The sequence below is a fragment of the Macaca mulatta genome, chromosome 6, assembly GCF_049350105.2.
Source record: "Macaca mulatta isolate MMU2019108-1 chromosome 6, T2T-MMU8v2.0, whole genome shotgun sequence".
Lineage (NCBI taxonomy): Eukaryota > Metazoa > Chordata > Mammalia > Primates > Cercopithecidae > Macaca > Macaca mulatta.
This window is the reverse complement of record NC_133411.1, coordinates 144,804,854-144,823,681: the sequence shown is the minus strand read 5'-3', so window position 1 is coordinate 144,823,681 and position 18,828 is coordinate 144,804,854. Positions and strand designations below refer to the sequence as shown.

The 18,828-nt window shown below is 41.7% G+C and overlaps 1 protein-coding gene and 1 long non-coding RNA gene across 2 annotated transcripts; one reads left to right on the top strand and one right to left on the bottom strand.

Annotated features, from left to right (window-relative positions):
- Nucleotides 1-11,608: 11,608 nt before the first annotated feature.
- On the bottom strand, nucleotides 11,609-17,421 carry LOC144341547 (uncharacterized). Its single transcript, XR_013418556.1, has 4 exons — nucleotides 17,284-17,421; nucleotides 15,958-16,087; nucleotides 14,027-14,625; nucleotides 11,609-11,904 (listed from the first exon to the last, which is right to left on the bottom strand). It is a non-coding gene; the product is annotated as an uncharacterized LOC144341547 (long non-coding RNA).
- IL9 (interleukin 9) lies at nucleotides 15,795-17,892 on the top strand. Its single transcript, XM_001110897.5, has 4 exons — nucleotides 15,795-16,051; nucleotides 16,164-16,199; nucleotides 16,282-16,314; nucleotides 17,591-17,892. Exons 1-4 carry the CDS (start codon nucleotides 15,935-15,937, stop codon nucleotides 17,759-17,761), a joined length of 357 nt encoding a protein of 118 aa, XP_001110897.3. The 5' UTR covers nucleotides 15,795-15,934; the 3' UTR covers nucleotides 17,762-17,892.
- Nucleotides 17,893-18,828: the final 936 nt, after the last annotated feature.

The window sequence follows — 18,828 nt, the reverse complement described above, 5'->3', positions numbered from 1 at the left end:
GTTGAGGAAATTTGTGACTGCATTAAGTGTAACTCAGAAGTGCAATACAATTATATCCTCCTCTCGGATCTTCTTCATGACTGCTGACCTACTGTGGGATAGGGGTTGACTGGGGGAGGGAACTAGAGTTAGTCCAGCCTGGGATTCTTCTTCTGAGGGCAGCATTTAAACAGGTGCAATCTCTCAGATGTTCAGCCCATCACTCTTCTCCAAGATGCCAGGAGCCTATCGTGCCCTCCAGCAGGGCGGGGAAAGAGTCTTTGTGAATTTTAGTGTCTTCTGCCTCCTCTGAACTCCACAGTCATGCACCTTATTTGCAAAGCCCTGGACATCACTGGCCCCGCTGGCATTCACTGTTGAAGTTGGCAGCTAGTGTGGCATGGTGAGGGCTTGGTGGATGCTCTGGGACTCCCTGGCTGACTCAGCCCCATGTTCGATTGCCCTGCGCACCCCTCTAGCTGTCTGCCATACTCTTCACCCAGCTCCTGGTTCAATGGCCTACTGTGCCCCTTGCAGCCACAGGCCCTGTGAATGTCCGCTAACTTTCCACCTAGACATGGTCCACTGACACTTTGGCAACATGTGGGAATTTCTGCATCCCATCCCTACCACAGGGGACCTTAAGGTAGCTTAGCTACAATCCAGCCCTGTCTCTGCCCGACCCAGCTGTGCCACTGATTATACTCTGATATATTTGCCTGCCACCTCCTTCCCACTGCCCAGGTTGGTGGCATAAAGGCCAGTTGGGTGATGATCTCTCCCAGAGCTCCTAAAATAAATCAGGCAAAAACTCTCCTCTCAGCATTCCCCTGAAGATCTGTAACCCATATTCCCCTGACTGGCCAGAAGTTCAGAGAGGGGAGATCAGCACCCACATGTCTGCCTCTGATCCCTTGGTACCAGATAAGCTGGGCTTCCAACTTTTACTCCTCCTGGTTCGTTCTTCTGCCCGGGGGCAGCAAGACCACAGCCCAATCATCAGAGTCAGACCCTCATTTCTTCCTTAAAAAGATACTGAGGATGAGTTGAAATGAAAAAAAAAAAAAAAAAAAAACAAGACGTCATAATTTATCTGAGGACCATTGTTCATGAAATGTCATTAAATCTCTTTGTATATTAAATCCTAAATATATTAAGGAGTATAAACATTATTTTCAGTCTCACAGCTACATCTTGATTGCTGAGGAGGTTGGAGAAAAGGTGATCTGATTATTGATAAGGGAAAGAAAATCTGTTCCTATTTAAACATGTTACAATTATAATGTGATTTTGTAGCTCAGGGAAGCTATCGATGCTGCAGATACCATTTGAGTCATCAGCACGTGGATGAGTAAAGCCATGGACTGAATGGGAACATCTATATCACGGAAGAGAAGAACAGCAAGCTCAGGACTGGGTTCTGGGGCAATCTGGTAGGTAGAGACTGAAAAGTGAAGGAGCCCCACAGAAGACTGAGAGGGAGCAGTGCATAAGATAGGAAGAGAGTTATTAGCAAGAGGTGCTCCTGGGGCCAGGGGACTAGCAGGTTTCCAGAGGCAGAAAATGCTCGTTGAATTAATTGTATCTAGGATGCCAAGCCTGTAGAAGAATTCTAACCTACACTCTGATCCTAACCCTGACCCTGACCCAGGCCTTCATTTTTTCCTTAGAAGGATACACTGAAAATGAGTTGAAATGGAAAAAAAAAAAAAAAACCCACAACTAATAATTTATCTAAGAGGAGCATTGATCACAAAACTCCGTAAAATCATGTCACCATTTTTAATTACAATGATACTCTATTAAGCAAATGCAGGGCTCTTTGAGCCCAGCTGGAGCCCCACCAGGATGACTGAAGTCATGAACACGGGCACTGGAGTTCCCACACTGGTGCTGAGAACTTTTAGAGTTGTTGCACAGGATCCCCAGTCTGCTTCTTATGAAGTAGCATGAAGAACAGAACGACTGTTTCTTTCTTTGTTTTGCTTATCTTTTTCTGAAATCAACTTGGAAAACATGTTTGTCTTTCATCCTTTCAGGCAGACACATGGTATTGTGGGTGAGGCTCCTGCTGGGTCCTGTGCTTGGTGTCTCAGGCATTCTGTCAATGGCAGGAGCATAACCAGAGGTAGAGCCACCTTTTCCCCCAAGAGGAGCAGTGGAATTAAACCCCTGGGGTGTGTGCGATGCCCATGCCCTGCTGCCTCTCCCTGCCATTGCTCTGAGTTCCTGGTGCCCACCACCCCTACCTTGACCTCCACTCCCAACAGTGACATCCCTACAGCCGTAGTAGGAATGTTATTCATCTCTTCCACTGCATTTTACACATTTCATCAAACTGAGAATATTTAGACCATGGAAAGAATAATCCGAAAATAGTGTTTGAGTTCAGAGTTTGAATTAAGTGTTTACTTTGATGGTCAACCAGGGAGGCAGAATGAAGTAGGACAAAGAAGGTAGGTTGAATCCTGGCTCTGTCTCTCACCAGCTCAGTGAGCTTAGAGTAATCCAGTGGGTTAGAGCCTTCTCTCTAACTTGGACTGAGCTTCTAGAACCCATTACAAGTCATGAGGGAAGAAAGGAGTTTGTCGTGACTGTGGGGGGGAGTGAGTCAGGAACCAGGGAGAGAGTTGCCATGAAGCACTCCATCCAAGGGAGCAGGACGGAGAGGTGGAAAGAGGCAGAGGTCAATAGTATGCATTTGGGGCCACCCCCAGAGAGAGTTAGCAGATGTGAGGGGTGCATGGGAAGTGGAAGCTACTGCTGTCTCTGAAGTGCTGAAGCACAGAGCCCGGTCTCCTCTGAGATGGAGACTGCAATTGCATGAGTCAAGCAGTAGTGGGAATGCAGGGTGGGGGGGCAGTGGTGTTTAGGGTACTGGGATGCTCAGGCACTGAAAAGTTACCTAAGTCCTCTCTACCTCTGTTTCCCTGTCCACAAACTTCAGGTAACAATGCCTTCCTCGTAGAATTGTTACGAGGTTTAAGATGAGATAATCCTACAAAATATCTAAGTCTAGAGCTGGCTCATAAGAAAGGTTAAAACAAGTCTCATTGAGCCACAACTGACTGAATGTTTTCATCTGAGCTCCTTCCTTAACTTCAAACTCAGCATATTAAAAATCAACATCACAGTACCAGGACTAAGGTAGTGTTTCATGCCTTGTTCTATGCTCATTATTTCCTGATATCCCACAGAAACAATCCAGATGAAAAGCTATGTATCCTCTCTGGGGACTGGAGTAGGCAGGTCTTATCCCTACCTGTATGAGCAGACTTCTAAGGTGGCCCCCAAGGACCCACATCACCTAGCGTTCATATTCTTGTACAATCCTTCCTCTCAAGTGTGAAGTGAACCTAGTGATAGCATGCCACTTCAGCGACGTGGTTATAAAAGATTCCAGGTTCTCTCTTGCTAGCAGATGTCCCTATTGCCTTCTCAGTGTGCACATTTTGATGAAGCCAGCTGCCACATTAGAGAAGTCCATGTGATGAAGGAGCCTTCAGCGCACAACCAGGGAGGAACCAAGATCCTCAGCCCAGCAAGTTTGGCAGGAGGAACTGAATCCTGCCAAAGCCGTGTGGGCTTGGAAGCAGATCTTTCTCCCAGTGGAGCCTTTAGAGGAGACCACACCACCTTTGTCAACACCTTAACTACAGCCTTGTGGGAGACCCTGAAGCAGAGGAACACGTAAGTCGTGCTCAATTCCTGACAGACGCAACTTCTGTGCAATAATAGATATGTGCTGTTTTAAGCTGCTAGGTTTTGGAATAGTCTGAATGCAGCAATAAGTAACTAATCCATCAACCCTGTTATGCTATGAAGTTTTAGTCTGGGATGGCACAGTCAGGAAGAGAATCAGGGGAGGGCTGGTGAGCCATCACATCATAACAGGCAGGTTACCTGGGGTAACTGTTTTATTACATCACTAAAGCAAGAGCAGGTTGTTATGGAGAGGAAGAAATAGTCAAACAATTCCTAAAGATAAAAGGTACCACAGCACAACTAAAAATATCTCAGGAGTAATAATAAGCATGCCTGAGCTGCCATTTTGATTTATAATAAAATGGTTCCAGTCAAAGGAACCTGGGCTCTTTGGAGAAATGACTGCACCTAGGACTGAGGCAGTAAATAGACAAGATGTGCCTGAAGTGTCTTGTAGTGCCAGAAAGTAATAAGTGCTCAAAAAAAAAAAATCTCAAAAGCCACACTGAAGGGGCCAAAGGGAACACAGGAACACAGGGACTCCAGTGACCAGCACTGGAACAATTTGAGCAACAAAATAAATAAAGCAGTATTGGATTATAACCCAAAGTATAAAATAAATATCTATGAACTCTTAATGATATAAATGATAGAATGAATAAATAAATAAACAAACAAATAAATAAATAGGAGAAACAAATATCCTATGCAGAAGAATTCCATATAATTATGTGGATACTCAGCCCTCGAGGAAGTGGAGCATACCTCGCCTCCACTTTAGTGTGGGCTATGCATAGAGACTTCCTTCCAAAGAGTGCAGTATGGAAAGGAGGGGGAAAGATGAACTTTGTGGTGGAGAAACCTGACAAACACGACCTTGGCCAGATGATCAACGTCACATCAGCAATGATAAATTATGTGGATAATATGTACCTTTGATATGATATAACAAAAATAGCACTTTACTTCTGTGGTCTTTCTCCAAAAACACATAACCCCAGTTTAATCCTGACAAAAACGTCAGGCAAATCCCAACGGAGGGACATTCTACCAAATACCTGACCAGTGTGCCTTGTAACTGTCAAGGTCATCAAAGAAAATCTAAGAATTTTTTCTGAGACAGGGCCTCACTCTGTCACCCAGGCTGGAGTGCAGTGGCACGATTTCGGCTCACGGCAACCTCTGCCTCCAAAGTTCAAGTGGTTCTCCTGCCTCAGCCTCCAGAGTAGCTGGGATTACAGACAAGCACCACCATGCCCTGCTGAATTTTGTATTTTTGTAGAGATGGGATTTTGCCATGTTGGCCAGGCTGGTCTTGAACTGCTTACCTCAGCCGATCCACCCACCTCTGCCTCCCAAAGTGCTGGGATTATGGGTGTGAGGCATTGTGCCTGGCCCTAAAGTCTAAGAAATTATGGCCAAGAGGAGCTTAAAGAGACATGATGACTAAATATAATACGGCGTTCTGGGAAGGATCCTGGAACAGAAAAATTACCACCTATCATCTAGTAATAGGTATGTGGTCTTGGGCAAGTTACTTGACATTAGGTAAAATTAAGTAAATCTGAATAATGCATGGACTTAATTAATAATCTTATATCAATGTTGGTTCATTAAGTGTAACAAATGTACCCTTCTAGTAGAAACTGGATTTGGGGTATGTGAGAACTCTCTGTACTGCCTTTATAATTTTTTGGTTAAAAAAAAAAAAAGCTGTTCTAAAATAAAAATTTAATTAAGTAGCAAAAAAGAAGATGGGGAGATGCTGAGGAATGGCGAAGAGTGTGGAGAAGAACAACTGAAACCAGATGACTGGTTTTAGGATCTGGCAGTGGTTGCCAGATCTTGGAAAAAGAGAAGTTGAATGGCTGTATCTGGGGTAGAAGAGTTTTCATGGAAACTAGAGTTTAAATTGAATTTTTACTAACTTAATTTTAGTGGGAAATTAAAAAACCACTTTATGAGACTTTGTCATTTGTATATCATCTTTCTTTCCCAGGGCTTCATGTGCTTGTTATGTGCTTTTTGGAATGCATATTTACATTTTAAAAGTATTTAAAATTAAAATGATCACTGGTTTAAAAAAAAATGAATAGAGGCTCTTAAACAGCAAATGGGAATCTTTGGATACTGGAACTGGGAATGAAAACACCCAATCCAAATGTTCTACCAGAAATCAGTACTAAAAAGAATAATGATAAGACATTTAAGAGAAAAAAAAACCAAATACATGAAAAATAAGTTTATAAAATTTTGACCCACATACAGTAGGAATTATAGTAGGAGAAAAAAGAAGATTGGAAGTCAAAGAACTAACAGAAAAATAATTCATTGAGTTGGAGAAAGTCATCTTAAGATCTAATGAGCCAACTGCATGCTGGTCAGGAGGAATCAAAGGACAGCCACAATGAGACATATCCTGGTGAAATTTCTGAATTTCAAGGATGAATATCATGTAATTACAGTCTTAATCCTGAAATTACAGACTATTAAGGAATCAATGAGAATGAGCAAACTACTTAACAAAATCTATGCAATGCTGTTCATGCTGTGTTCAAAAGATGGCTCCTTATCTAGCAATAGCTATGTGATGCTGGGCAAATTACTAGACTTCTTAAAGCTTCCATTTCCTCATTTTAAAATAATATTAGTTGGGTTCAAAAGTAATTGTGGTTTTTACCATTACCTTTAATGGCAAAAGCAGCAATTACTTTTGCACCAGTCTAATAATATCAGCTACTTCCACTGTGCTGCGTGTGGGTCAGACACTGCTCTAGGGGCTTTCTAGGTACTAATTAATTTATCTTCCATCACAGCCCCACGGTGTAGTTTATAAAATTACCCCATTTTTATAGATGAGAAAACCAAAACACAGAGAAGTTATTTGCACAAGGTTACGGAATGGTAAGTGGCAGAGACTGTCTCAAGTCTGAACTCATAACTACTTTGCTATAAATACCTTTTATATGGCCTTGTGTGGTATTATGAGGATTCAGTGAGATAACGCATTAAAGATGTATAGCATGGTGACTACCATACAATGTATTCGATAATTGCAGCTACTATCTGTTTAAAAGGTGAAGCAAATATTCAACTCAAGGAGTTAGAAAAGGAATGATAAGATAAATTTATATCAGGTAGAAATTAACAATGAAAAAGCATAAAATGCTAAGTTAGGAAGATAAAAATCACACACAGAATTGATAAATAAAAGCAAAACTTGAATCTCTGAAAAAAATCAAATATGCAAGTTTCTCACAATTTTTATTAAAGAGAAAAGATGGGTAAAATGCACAATATTACTACTTTGTCATGTCTGGGATTATTTCCTACAAAAATGCACACAAAAAAATTAAGTAGACAATGTAATACAGCAATTAAAACAGAAGAAATAGAAAACACCAACAAATTTTCCTCCATAAGTAATCATTCCCACATTTTATAAATGAGTTCTGTCAGAACATAATTGATTCAGCAAATAATTCTAGTTATGGCCAGGTGTGGTAACTCACACCTGTAATCCCAGCACTTTGGGAGGATGAGGCTGTAGGATCGCTTGAGGCCAGAGGTTGGAGACCAACTTGAGCAACATAACAATAGCTATGTGAGGGAGATCCCATCTCTATACAATTTTTTTTTTAAATTAGCTTGGTGTGGTGGTGCGTGCCTATGGTCCCAGCTACTCAGGAGGCTGAAGTAGGAGAATAACCTGAGCCCAAGAAGCCAAGGCTGCAGTGAGCCAAGATCATGCCACTGCACTTCAGCCTATGTGACAGAGTGAGACACTGTCAAACAAAAAAATTCTAATTACTACGTCTTGGGGACTGTCTCGTCACTGGCTTTGTGGAAATAAAAAAAGAAAAATCCTTTCTATGGAGGAGTGAGGAAATATTGAAAATTCTCATACTATTTAAACTCTTCCTAACTCACTTTTTATGTGCCCCAAAAAGAAGGCACATAAAAGGAAAATGAAGAATGAACTCCCTTAACGATGGACATGATCTAAGTAAAATTGCTAATGCAGCCTCTTCCCTTCTGAGAGAGAATCTGGCTTTTCCGTTCATTATTTAGCTCTGTTCCCCTACACACTAGATGAAGATGAAATATCAAGTAGGCCTAGGTGGCAAAGTGTCTGGGCTGGGATGACTATAAACGAACTATCCATTTTTAGTGGAGTGTCACGGTCTTGGGCTCTCCTGAGTGCAGGGGCCTTGGAAGCTGTCTGTGGAGCTCTTTCACCAGATATTGGCTCCTGTGGGGCACAGAGCCTTAGGCCAGGACATGTGCTGGGCCTCCCAATGGAAGTCGTGCTTCTCCACACCCAAGTCATCACCTGGAGCACTAAAGAGAATGGTGCCTGGACGACTTCGTGGGCCATTCCCACTGAAGAGGAGCACATAATGCTACCACCCTGGGAACCTGTGTTTCATCCTTTATTCAAAATAAAGGAAGAACAAATTGATTCCATCAGTGTACTAAAACTGTAATATAGTATGACCAAATAGAACTTATTCCAGGAATGTAAGGATGGCTCAACATTTAGCAATCAATTAAAACAATGTATCACACAAGTTAGTGGAAAGAAAACTCATGATCCTGATAAAAACTTGAAAGGCATTTGTAAAATTCAGCTATAATTTCTAAAAAGAATTTGGAGAACTAAATATTCAAAACTCTTCCCTATTAGGAAATCAATAGCAAACATGATACTGATTGATAGATGATTAGTTTAGATTCAGGGCGTACAAGTGCAGCTTTGTTATATGGATTTATTGTGTAATGGTGAGGTTTGGGCTTCTGAAGTGCCCATCATCCAAATAGTGACCATTGTACCCAATAGGTAATTTTTCAACCCTCACCCCTTCCTTCCCTCTGCCCATTTGGAGCCTTCGGTGTCTGTTGTTCCCATCTTTATGTTCATGCGTACCCATTGTTTAGCTCCCACTTATAAGCAAGCAAACACGATATTTAATGAAATATATTGAAATGAAAAGCATTGAAAGCATTCCCAGTAATGCGAAGGAAATGTCAACAATCACTTTATTACCACAATTGCATTCTAAAGTCAATCTAGAGCTGTAAGACAGCTCATTGGAATAAATTAGAGTCCAGAAAGACACTTAAGAAAAATTAAAATTTAGTGCTCAATAAGGTGGTAGTTCAAATCAGTAGGTAAAAGAGATATTTAGTCAGTAATAGTATTGACCAAACATAGAAGAAAAATAAATTAGATTTCTTCTAGACCCTCAAATAAACTCCAAAAAGATTAAAGATTTAATTGCTGAAAATAAAATCATTCACAGACTGGAAAAATAGAGATAAATATGTTATATGTTTGACCACATAAAAACACAGTCAGAAAACACTACAAGCATAACAATAAATAGAAGAGAATAAATGTAATATATTTGAAAAACAAAGATATACAAAGAACACTTAGAAATCAGTAAGCAAAAGATTAACATACCAACAGAAAGCTGGGCACTAACAGGTAACTCACAAGTGAAGAAATATAAAAAAGCAAGAATTCATTAATTTATGAATTCAATACATATGTATTAGCATCATAAATTTGCCAGACACACCGACCAAGGTTAATAAAAAATCACTGTCCAGTGTTGATGAGGATGTCAGAAGTGGACATTCTTAAATGTGACTAATGGGATTATTATAAATTACAAATTCTATTATTATATGTTAGAACATCTTTCTGGAGGGCAGTTTGGCAAAATGTATTGAAAGTGAAAGGGTTACAAATACTTGATCATTCATTCCAAATCTAGGATTTATATTGTCAAGAGTAGATGTGAGCCCTGGAACTGGGCAGTCATCTTATAGCCCCAAGGGGAGGGAAGTCAACCCACAGAGTGGAAAAGGAGCCTGTCCTCCACAAGATCTCAGACCTGCAGATCTGACCACCCCAGGGCCCAATGTATCCACAGATGCACTGTTTTGTGAGATGGCAAATTTCCTCATCACTCCAGTCAGTGTTAACTGGGGTTTTGTGATTTGTGGTCAATGCCCTCTTGACACAGGGCTCTGTCCTTCCCTTCAGACCCTCCAGCCTCATCTTCCACTTCTTCCCAACAGCCACCTCTGCAGTGGTCAGGCTGCTTCCAACCCTGCCAATACCTTGATTTGCACTTCTGGTCCCAAGATTGTGAGAGAATAAATTTCCGTGGCTTTAAGTCACCCAGTTTGTATACTTTGTGATGGCAGCCCTAGGACACAGATACAGCTGAGGCCTAGAATCCACCTCCCTCTGCCCCAAAGGCATACTTTGATTTTCTGCTTGTATTAAGTAGACTTGGAATACAGCCTATAGAGTATGGGTCAACAGAAATGGAGATTGATTTATGGCCTTGAAGATAAGAACACAGGCTCTGGGGTGTCGTAAATCTCATTCAAGTTGCCAGCTGTGTGTCTATGGCAACTCTCTTAGCTTTTCTGAGCTTCCATTTCCATATCTACAAATAGGGTTAATAAAGATTGTTGAGGAGGCTGAGATAATATATATAAAGTGCTTAATATGTTACCTTGTGCACAGGAAGATTTAACAAATTCTAACGCCTTAAGGCCCCAGTGTAATCCAGAACAAGAGTTCTCATCCTCTCTTAATTAGATGGACATCAATGAATTGGCCACAGCAAAGGGCAGGGAGTCAGGGGAGTCCCATAGTCTCTGAGAAATACAGGGGCAGGTCTCAAGTAATGATGGACTATGCCAATGGGAGGATGTGAAATTCCATTTACAAGGATAGCCCAGATTGTTATTAACCAACAACAGTGAGGAAAGAGAAGTGAAAGGAAGGAGGAAAGAAATAGATCCTAGGTCTTGGAGCTCAGAGAAAACTGTGTGGGGCGACACAGGGAGCAATAGCTTCCAAGGGCAGCAGACACAGGGCTTGCTCAGGCAGGATGTGAGGGAAAGGGTCCTGGATTCCCCTTCGTGGAGAGAAGACCCAACCAAAGGACAGCATAACCAGTGGGGCTTACCCCATCACACTTTGCTAGAAAGTAGTGATCTAGAAATAACTACTTGATTAGGAAATTAGCACTTGAGGATTCTCATAACTAGTTATCTCTTGGCTAATTGGAGTGAAAGGTAGAACGGGTTTTACTTGGAAATGTAGTGCCTTTTTTTTTTTGGTCATTTTATACTGTGCCTTCCTAGAACACATAACCATTTTGTTTTATTCCTAGAGAAATAATCCATGACATATGAGCTTTTATCACAAAAAAATCAAACTTCATCTTTGGAACAAAATAAATGGTTGATCATTGTCTTTTGTCATTTATTGTAAAATATGTTATCTATGATAACTCTTGATATGCATCCCACTCCAATCTTCTTGATATTTAAAATAAGTGAGTAATTGATTTCTGAGTGTGGTGTATTTGCTCTGTAGCTTATTTGCATACTTACATTTTGATACTGAAAGAAATCCTAGGAGCTAAACCTCAAAAGTTGTAGACTTTGCCTAGATAAACATCTGCTGTTTTAATGGTATTTTGAACTGCAGAGCTACCATTTAACAACCCTGTATTCTTTTATTTTTTATAACTGAGTGGGTGGGGAAATGGGAAAGAATTCTAAAGAACCAGTCACTTCACCTTTCTCCTTCTCTCTGCTTCATCCTTTGCAGAGGAGCTCCTGCACTACCCAGGCCTTCCTCATGCAGTTAGTGTAAGAGTCCAAAGAAAGAAGAGATTGAAAAGCACTTCAGAAATTCTCAAACCCTACACCAACGTAAGGGACTAGAGAACTGCAGGAGGATTTACTCCCTTGTTGGTTAATCACTTTTTAAATGTGTTCCTTGTTCAGGTAAATGTGACATCTGCTTTTTGTTTGTTACTTGTCTACTGGGAACCATGTATTGGTCATTTCATCAATAACACACATTTAATAAATGTTCACAAAATTAAATGTATTAGTCATTTATTCATTTAAGCAGGAATTCCTGAGCACTCTCTATAGACCATGCCCTGAGAACACAGTGATGAGCAAGAGAGTCCGTTGTAGTGTCCACTGTCGTGGAACTGACATTCTCCTGGGAGAAACACACTGAAAGAGGCACAGGGCAGATGGCAGTGATTGCTGTGGTCAGAGAGGTCTTGCTGAGGAGGTGGCAGTTGAGCTGAGTACTAAAGGATGAGAACAGGTCACATAGGGAGGAGCTGAGGAAGAACTCAGCAGGCAGAGCTTAGCAAGGGTAAAGGCCTGGAGGATGGAAATGAAAAGAAACTGATGTGATGGGAGGGTAGCAGTGACGGAGTATCAAAGAGCAAGGCATCTGGACCAGTCCAGACCACATTTCCAAATGGAAACATGCCTCATTCCTGAGAATATATCCCAAATGGAGCACTCCTCTCTTTGATGAGGAAGGGCTGGGTGAAGGCCCACATTCCTTTCTCTAAGTGAGTGAGTGCTGGGGGTGCATTGGTGCATGGAAAGGGTAAGTAACCTGCCCAAGGAGCACCAGTGGCCGTGGATCACTTGACCCTGAGCCAGCTCCTGAGGGTGGCAGGGAAGGTGGGTGACCCAAGACCTGCTGGTCAAGCCAAGACTTAGCTTGTTAATTCACTCACTTTTCTCCTAACTTCAATATGTGGGACTTTTCCTAGTACACCAGAGCCTGCCTGACATATCTTTGCTGCAGCTACGGGTTTCATTGAGAGAAGATCTTTGGTTCATTGGACCAGCGAGCTCACTCCACAGAAAGCCTCAGGAAATGACAGACCCCCACCACTTCAGATAATCTGGCAGTCTGTGGCCCAGGTCCCCTGCTCCCTTCCCTCTGTCCAGATGCCTGACCTAAATAACCAGGTGGGGAATGGGAGAAAAGACACCTGAGCCACCAACCCCTAGCTCTACCCTTGCCAGGACTGGAAGATAACAGATGATGTCTTCAGAAAACGAGGGCTGGGGTGTGGGAACTCAGCCAGGGGGTGGCCAACTTTTCCTGTAAAGGGGCCGGATAATAAATGTTTAGGCTTTATGGGTTACATACGGTCTCTGCCACACATGCTTCTTTGTTTTTATTGGTTAATTATTTCTTTATAAACTTTAACCCTCTAAACCCTTAAAAAGGTAAACACTGTTCTTAGCTTGTAGACCTTACCCTCAACCTGAAAAGTGGATTTACAGTTTGTTGGCCCCTAACCTAGGCTGCTTTGCCCTGACAAACTTCAAACCGGAGGCTACTTAATCCAAGTTAGGGCTGGAGGAGCTATTTCTTTTAATCTCTATGGGAGTACCCTGAGATGGGCCTTCACTGACAACTGCATCTCAACATCCCTAGATCCCCATTCCCACTTTCCACATGACCATCCTCACAGTGAAATGGAAGCTGGGAGAGGCCAAGCAATCCCCCAAGGCCATGCAGCTAACAAGTGGTAGAGGCAGGACTTGAACTCAGGTATTCTGATTCCAGAGTCACTGGTCTTAACCACTGTGCTATACTATCGCCTGCTAGAAACTAGAGCTGTGGCTTTCTCTTTCTGGGCAAAGCCCCCATCTGTACAACAGGTGGGGTGGTGTTTTCCTCAATGTGAGAGGAATACCTGATGGCAGGTGAAACGATTCCCATGGTTCACACACAGAGCATCAAATAATATTGATTCACAGAATGAAAAGATGATTGTCTTTTCACATCTCTCTCAAGTCTTCCAATAATGTCAAGGAAGAAGGTTTAGCCTGATGTTAATGTATCTGTAAAATCTCTCCAAAGCATGCTAATTTTCTTTTCTTTTTTTTTAAACAAGAACAGGCTTTATAACTCAGGGTCCTCAGTAGGCAGTGATAGCTAGCTAGAATTTTAGTAGCACTGCTGTACTATTATTGTTACTTCTCTTGTTAGTTTCATGGTTTTATTTTTTATTGCTTTTTTGATTATTTGCTATTTATGAAAAATGTTAGTGTTGCCATTGCTGTAATTCTCTTGTCCATTTCTTCATAGTTATAAGATTGCTGCTGAAGCTCCTGCCATCACACCCAAATTGGAATTAAGAGGAAAGACAGGGTTCAGCCACTTTTGTCTCCTATTACCAGGAAAGCAAAAGAATTTTACATACTTTGCATTGATCGAAACTTGCTGCATGGCTACACATAGCAGCAAAAGAGGCTGAAAAAGCGGGTGTTTGGCTGGATACATTGGTACCCCAAACTAATCAGAATTCTATCATCAAGAAAAAGGCATACATCCAGTGCTCTGTAACAAAAGTGTTTGCCACAGGCTGGGAATCCTTTGAATTTTCTCTTTAGTGTCTGCAAAGAGCAGGGATGGAAGTCAGAGACGTGGAAAGGCTTAAGGAAATGTAGTAAAAAGCCTGTTTCTCTTTACCTTGTTTACCACCAAGACACTCCCTTCCTCATAGTGCAGTAGAAAAATGACAGTCATCATCACTCCTAAGGAACAATACACAATGAAAAAAACAGTATTGTCATAGTCTTACAGTGGTGGCAAGGAAATCTTACGGGTTTGTCCCCATTGGCTATTATAGCTCAGAGTGCTAAGCTAAAGAACCCCTCACCTTTTCAATCTACTGTGAAGAGGCTATATTTACTTACCTGCACATACCTCCAAATATGTACCCTAGAAATCAGATTTGAAGTCTTATAAATCCCAGAAATGGGAAGTTCTTATTTCAAAAACTACTTTTCAAATTAGTGTTTTAATTCAACAAGCATTTAGTGAGTGCCCACACTTCCCCAGGCACCTTCTTAAGTGCTGAGAATATAGAGGTGAACTGGACCCATAAGGCCCTGGAGTATATATCCTGGTGGGAGAGGCAGATAAAAGATCCGCAGAAAAACAGGACCTCAGGAGGATTAACAGCTGAAATCAGGAGACAGACTTCTGGGCTTGAATACAAATTCTGCGGCTTCCTGGCTTTGTGTTTTGGGCAAATTACTTGCCTCTCTATGCCTCAGTTTCTCCATCTGTAAGATAATAAGAATAATTATAACTTCACAGAGTTACAGTGCGACTACTTTTTTGACTCATGATGATTAAACACAGCCATATTGAAGGGCCAGAACACTAAGATGTAGACAGTGTTTTAAAGGGTAAAAAAATGGTGATGACAAATTACTACCCACCTCATTTGGTGGCTGAGTGTATTACATGGCTTAATGCATGTAAAGTGCTTAGAAATGTTGCTAGTATGGCCAGGCGTGGTGGCTCATGCCTATAATCCCAGCGCTTTGGGAGGCTAAGACAGGTGGATCATAAGATCAGGAGTTCAAGACCAGCCTGACCAACATAGTGAAACCCTGTCTCTACTAAAGATACAAAAGATTAGCTGGGCGTGGTGGCAGGTGCCTGTAATCCTAGCTACTCGGGAGGCTGAGGCAGGAGAATCTCTTGAACCCGGGAGGCAGAGATTGCAGCGAACCAAGATTGTGCCACTGCGCTCCAGCCTGGTGACAGAGTGACACTCTGTCTCAAAAAAAAAAAAAAAAAAGTTACTAGTATGTAGTAAGTGCTCAGTAAATGTTAGCTATTATACTATTTCAAGTACTGGGTTTTCACTTGATGTCATGCAGTGTTATACAAGGTCTCTAAAGATACTGAGGAGTCCTCAAGGCCAATTTTAACAAGCATGGTTGCTACATTCTTGTGCTTATAGTTGAAGATTTCTTCTTTCAGACACTTGCACAAAAGGATACTTCTAAGATGCATTTGCATTAGGTGGCGAATTTGATCCTGGGTATGAAAAACATTGAGATTTGAGAATAAAGGATAGTTAAGACTGAGGTTGCAATTACTAAAGGAAAACCCCAACAGAGAGAAGTAAAGTCCTGCAATATCACGCACCCTCCCCTGACCCACTCGCTCTCCCCAAACACCCGTGACTGGCTATATTTTATCAGCATTTCCCATAAAGTCAAAAGGGAAAATACAGACCTGGGCTTTCATGGAAAGTATTCTCATTCTCACAACCAGAATCCCTGCCTTTAATTTTTTTTTTCTTGGTTTTTAGATCTTTAACTTTTCCTTCAGCACTTCAGTACTCAACTTTTTGAAAATCATCTTTTCTGAGGAATGATATTTCCTGGCACAACATCATCTTTGTCAAGTGACTCAGTTTGATTTTTTTGTTTGTTAATATAAAGTGGCCCCAACTTACAGAGAAAAAGTGGGCTTTTGGTATCAGTTTGATGTCAGGGTTTTTCCATGTTTGAGAGGGAGCTTTAAATACCACTCGATTTGAAGGTGTCTTCAGGCGAGCTCCAGTCCTCTGTCAAGATGCTTCTGGCCACAGTCCTTACCTCTGCCCTGCTCCTGTGCTCCGTGGCAGGCCGGGGGTGTCCAACCTCGACGGGGATCGTCATGGACATCAACTTCCTCATCAACAAGATGCAGGTAGGCTGCAGGGGGCGCCCGTGGGAAAGACGGCTACTGACAAAGTGAAATATGTATGAGGATGAAAAAACTCGGGGCTGACTAAAGGTTCTTATCTCTCTATCTACTTTAGGAAGATGCAGCTTCGAAGTGCCACTGCAGTGCTAATGTGAGTGAATGCTCTTTAAGAACTTTCCAAATTAATTTTAATTTTCACATCTGGAATCTTCACTCTGAAATTTCCCTTGCAGGTGACCAGTTGTCTCTGTCTGCCCATTCCTTCTGTAAGTATAATGAGAGAATATAATTTTGACCTTGGATTTTTTTGGTTTGATTTTAAGTAAAAATAAGTTGCTTTATTTAATATTTAATGTTATACATTGTTGCTTAATTCAATTGTTAAGATTAGTATTCCCTGTTAAAACCACATTGTTACAAACTATTCCCTTTTAAAACTAGGATCTTGAAATCCTATATTATGAACATTTCTTTGTATTTAGTTAACTTTATGCCTCTTGAGAAGTTTGAACACTTTTCAACATTAAAAAAAGAATCTTGAATATCTTTTTAGATAGGTGGTCATGTGCACAATTAAATAAAACTGGAACTAAGGATATAATCATTGCTATAGGTCATATCATATTGCTTTCTACCTCATTTAGTGATAACTCTAGAGTTGTGAAACAATGTAAATAAAAAGACTACTCCTTATCATTCATCTGGCATGAATGATCTAGGGGCTATACCTCCCTCTCCCTGCCTCCTCCCTTCCTCCCTACCTCCCTATTGTCTGTCTAGCTGATTAGAGTGACTGTTGGTTTGAGTGCTGCCCTCTGGGCAGATAGAGGATCTGAGGTTTTGAGTGGAAGGAGGGCTTCCAGAGGGCCACTGCCCACTCTGGCAGGAAGGACGGGTGGCAGGAAAGTTCTCATTCCTAATTCAAACTCCTGGTTAGGGTGAGGAAGAGGCACTTCTCCAAGGTGCAGTGCTTTATTCTTTCTCATGCAAGGCCTGGGAGAATCTGAGCTTCTTGCCCTAGCGAGGGTAAGACATCGCACCCATCGCCATCCATCCATTAGAGGAGAAGAGGCTAGAGCGCCTTCTGGGCAGGCACCAGGCAGACAGCACAGCCCCTGCCCCTCGGCGTACACTCCGTGTTTTTAGCTGCTGCTGAAATACCAGCTGCATTCAATTGTCACATCCCATTAGCTGGTGTGGAAAGGCTTTTCCTCACTCTGCACTTTCAAACTTACAAGTCTTGAAGCCGGGAAGCACCTCTTGAAAAGAACATTCAGAGCTGACTATTTCAGGGCCCACAGCCCTCATGTTTCCTGGGTGTAACATACAGGAAGTCTCCTCCAGGGGGTGTCACTGTGGAAAAATGGCATCCCCTTTAAATATGGAAGATCACTTCCTACGTTGGCAAGGGACCTATCTAAAAATAATGCAAGTTTGAGTAACGGTGATTAAATAAAAACCATCTCTTATATTGCTTTTTGTGATATATTTTCAAAGCTGTCCTCAGAATGTTTCTTTTAATAAATCCTTACTATTTACCAGGACAACTGCCCTGGACCATGCTTCAGGGAGGGACTGTCTCAGATGACCAATACCACAGTGCAAACAAGATACCCGCTGATTTTCAATCGGGTGAAAAAATCGGTTGAAGTACTAAAGAACAACAAGTGTCCCGTAAGTTTGTTTTCATATGTGATGTGTTCCTGTCGGTGATTTCTATGTGAATGGTGATGCCAACCCTGTTTGAACGCAAAAGGATGATAAAGTTGGAATTGATACTTCAAGGCTGATAAAAGACATCTAAGAAATTTAATCAGAAGTGATATAATTAAAGTGAGATCCATTGAAACAATAGAATTAAAGTGAGATAGATCATTGTTCCCCCTAGTTTTAAAAAACACGCCAACGGAGCCATTTACTTCTCTCTATTATGGAATAATGAAAGAATGCTTTCTGAGTGTAATTAGAAGCCACAATCTAGAGAATCAGGGATGCAGCTCACATAATACGAAATTATTCTAGAGATTCAATGTACTAACTGAATGGATGTCGTTAAAAGGGATTTTTTTTTCCTGTTGGTTAAGGAGGTTTTGTTTTGTTTTGTTTTGTTTTGTTTTGGAGACAGAGTCTTGCTCTGTTGCCCAGGCTGGAGTGCAGTGGTGCCATCTGAGTTCACTGCAGCCTCTGCCTCCTGGGTTCAAGTGATTCTCCTGTCTCAGCCTCCTAAATAACTGGGATTACAGGTGCGTGCCACCACACCCGGCTAATTTTTGTATTTTTAGTAGAGATGGGGTTTCACCATGTTGGCCAGGCTGCTCTCCAGCTCCTGAACTCAAGTGATTTGCTCACCCTGACCTCCCACAGTGCTGGGATTATAGGTGTGAGCCACCATGCCTGGCCTGGATTAAGGAGGTATTTAAAGGGCAATGCACCCAGGTCAAGGTGGAAGCTTGCCACTCATCCTGAATGCCCATCCACACATTCCTTTCTTCAGCGTATACCCTAGTCCCTGACAGCAGAGTGGGATGGCAAGTTGGGTAGAGGTGACCTCCCTCCCTTTTTTGGGTATTAGCATCTCCACACAAGATCCTAGAAGTCTGAAAGCCCTGAGCTCAACTGTTTAACTGCATGCATTTCTACCATCAATGGCATCTAGTTCTAAGTGCTTAATATATGCTGTCTCACTGAATAAATACATACCTTAGGGACAATTATTCAATTTATCAATCTCAGTGAGGTTAACTAATTTGCCTAAGGCTGCATATTTAATAAGTGGCAGA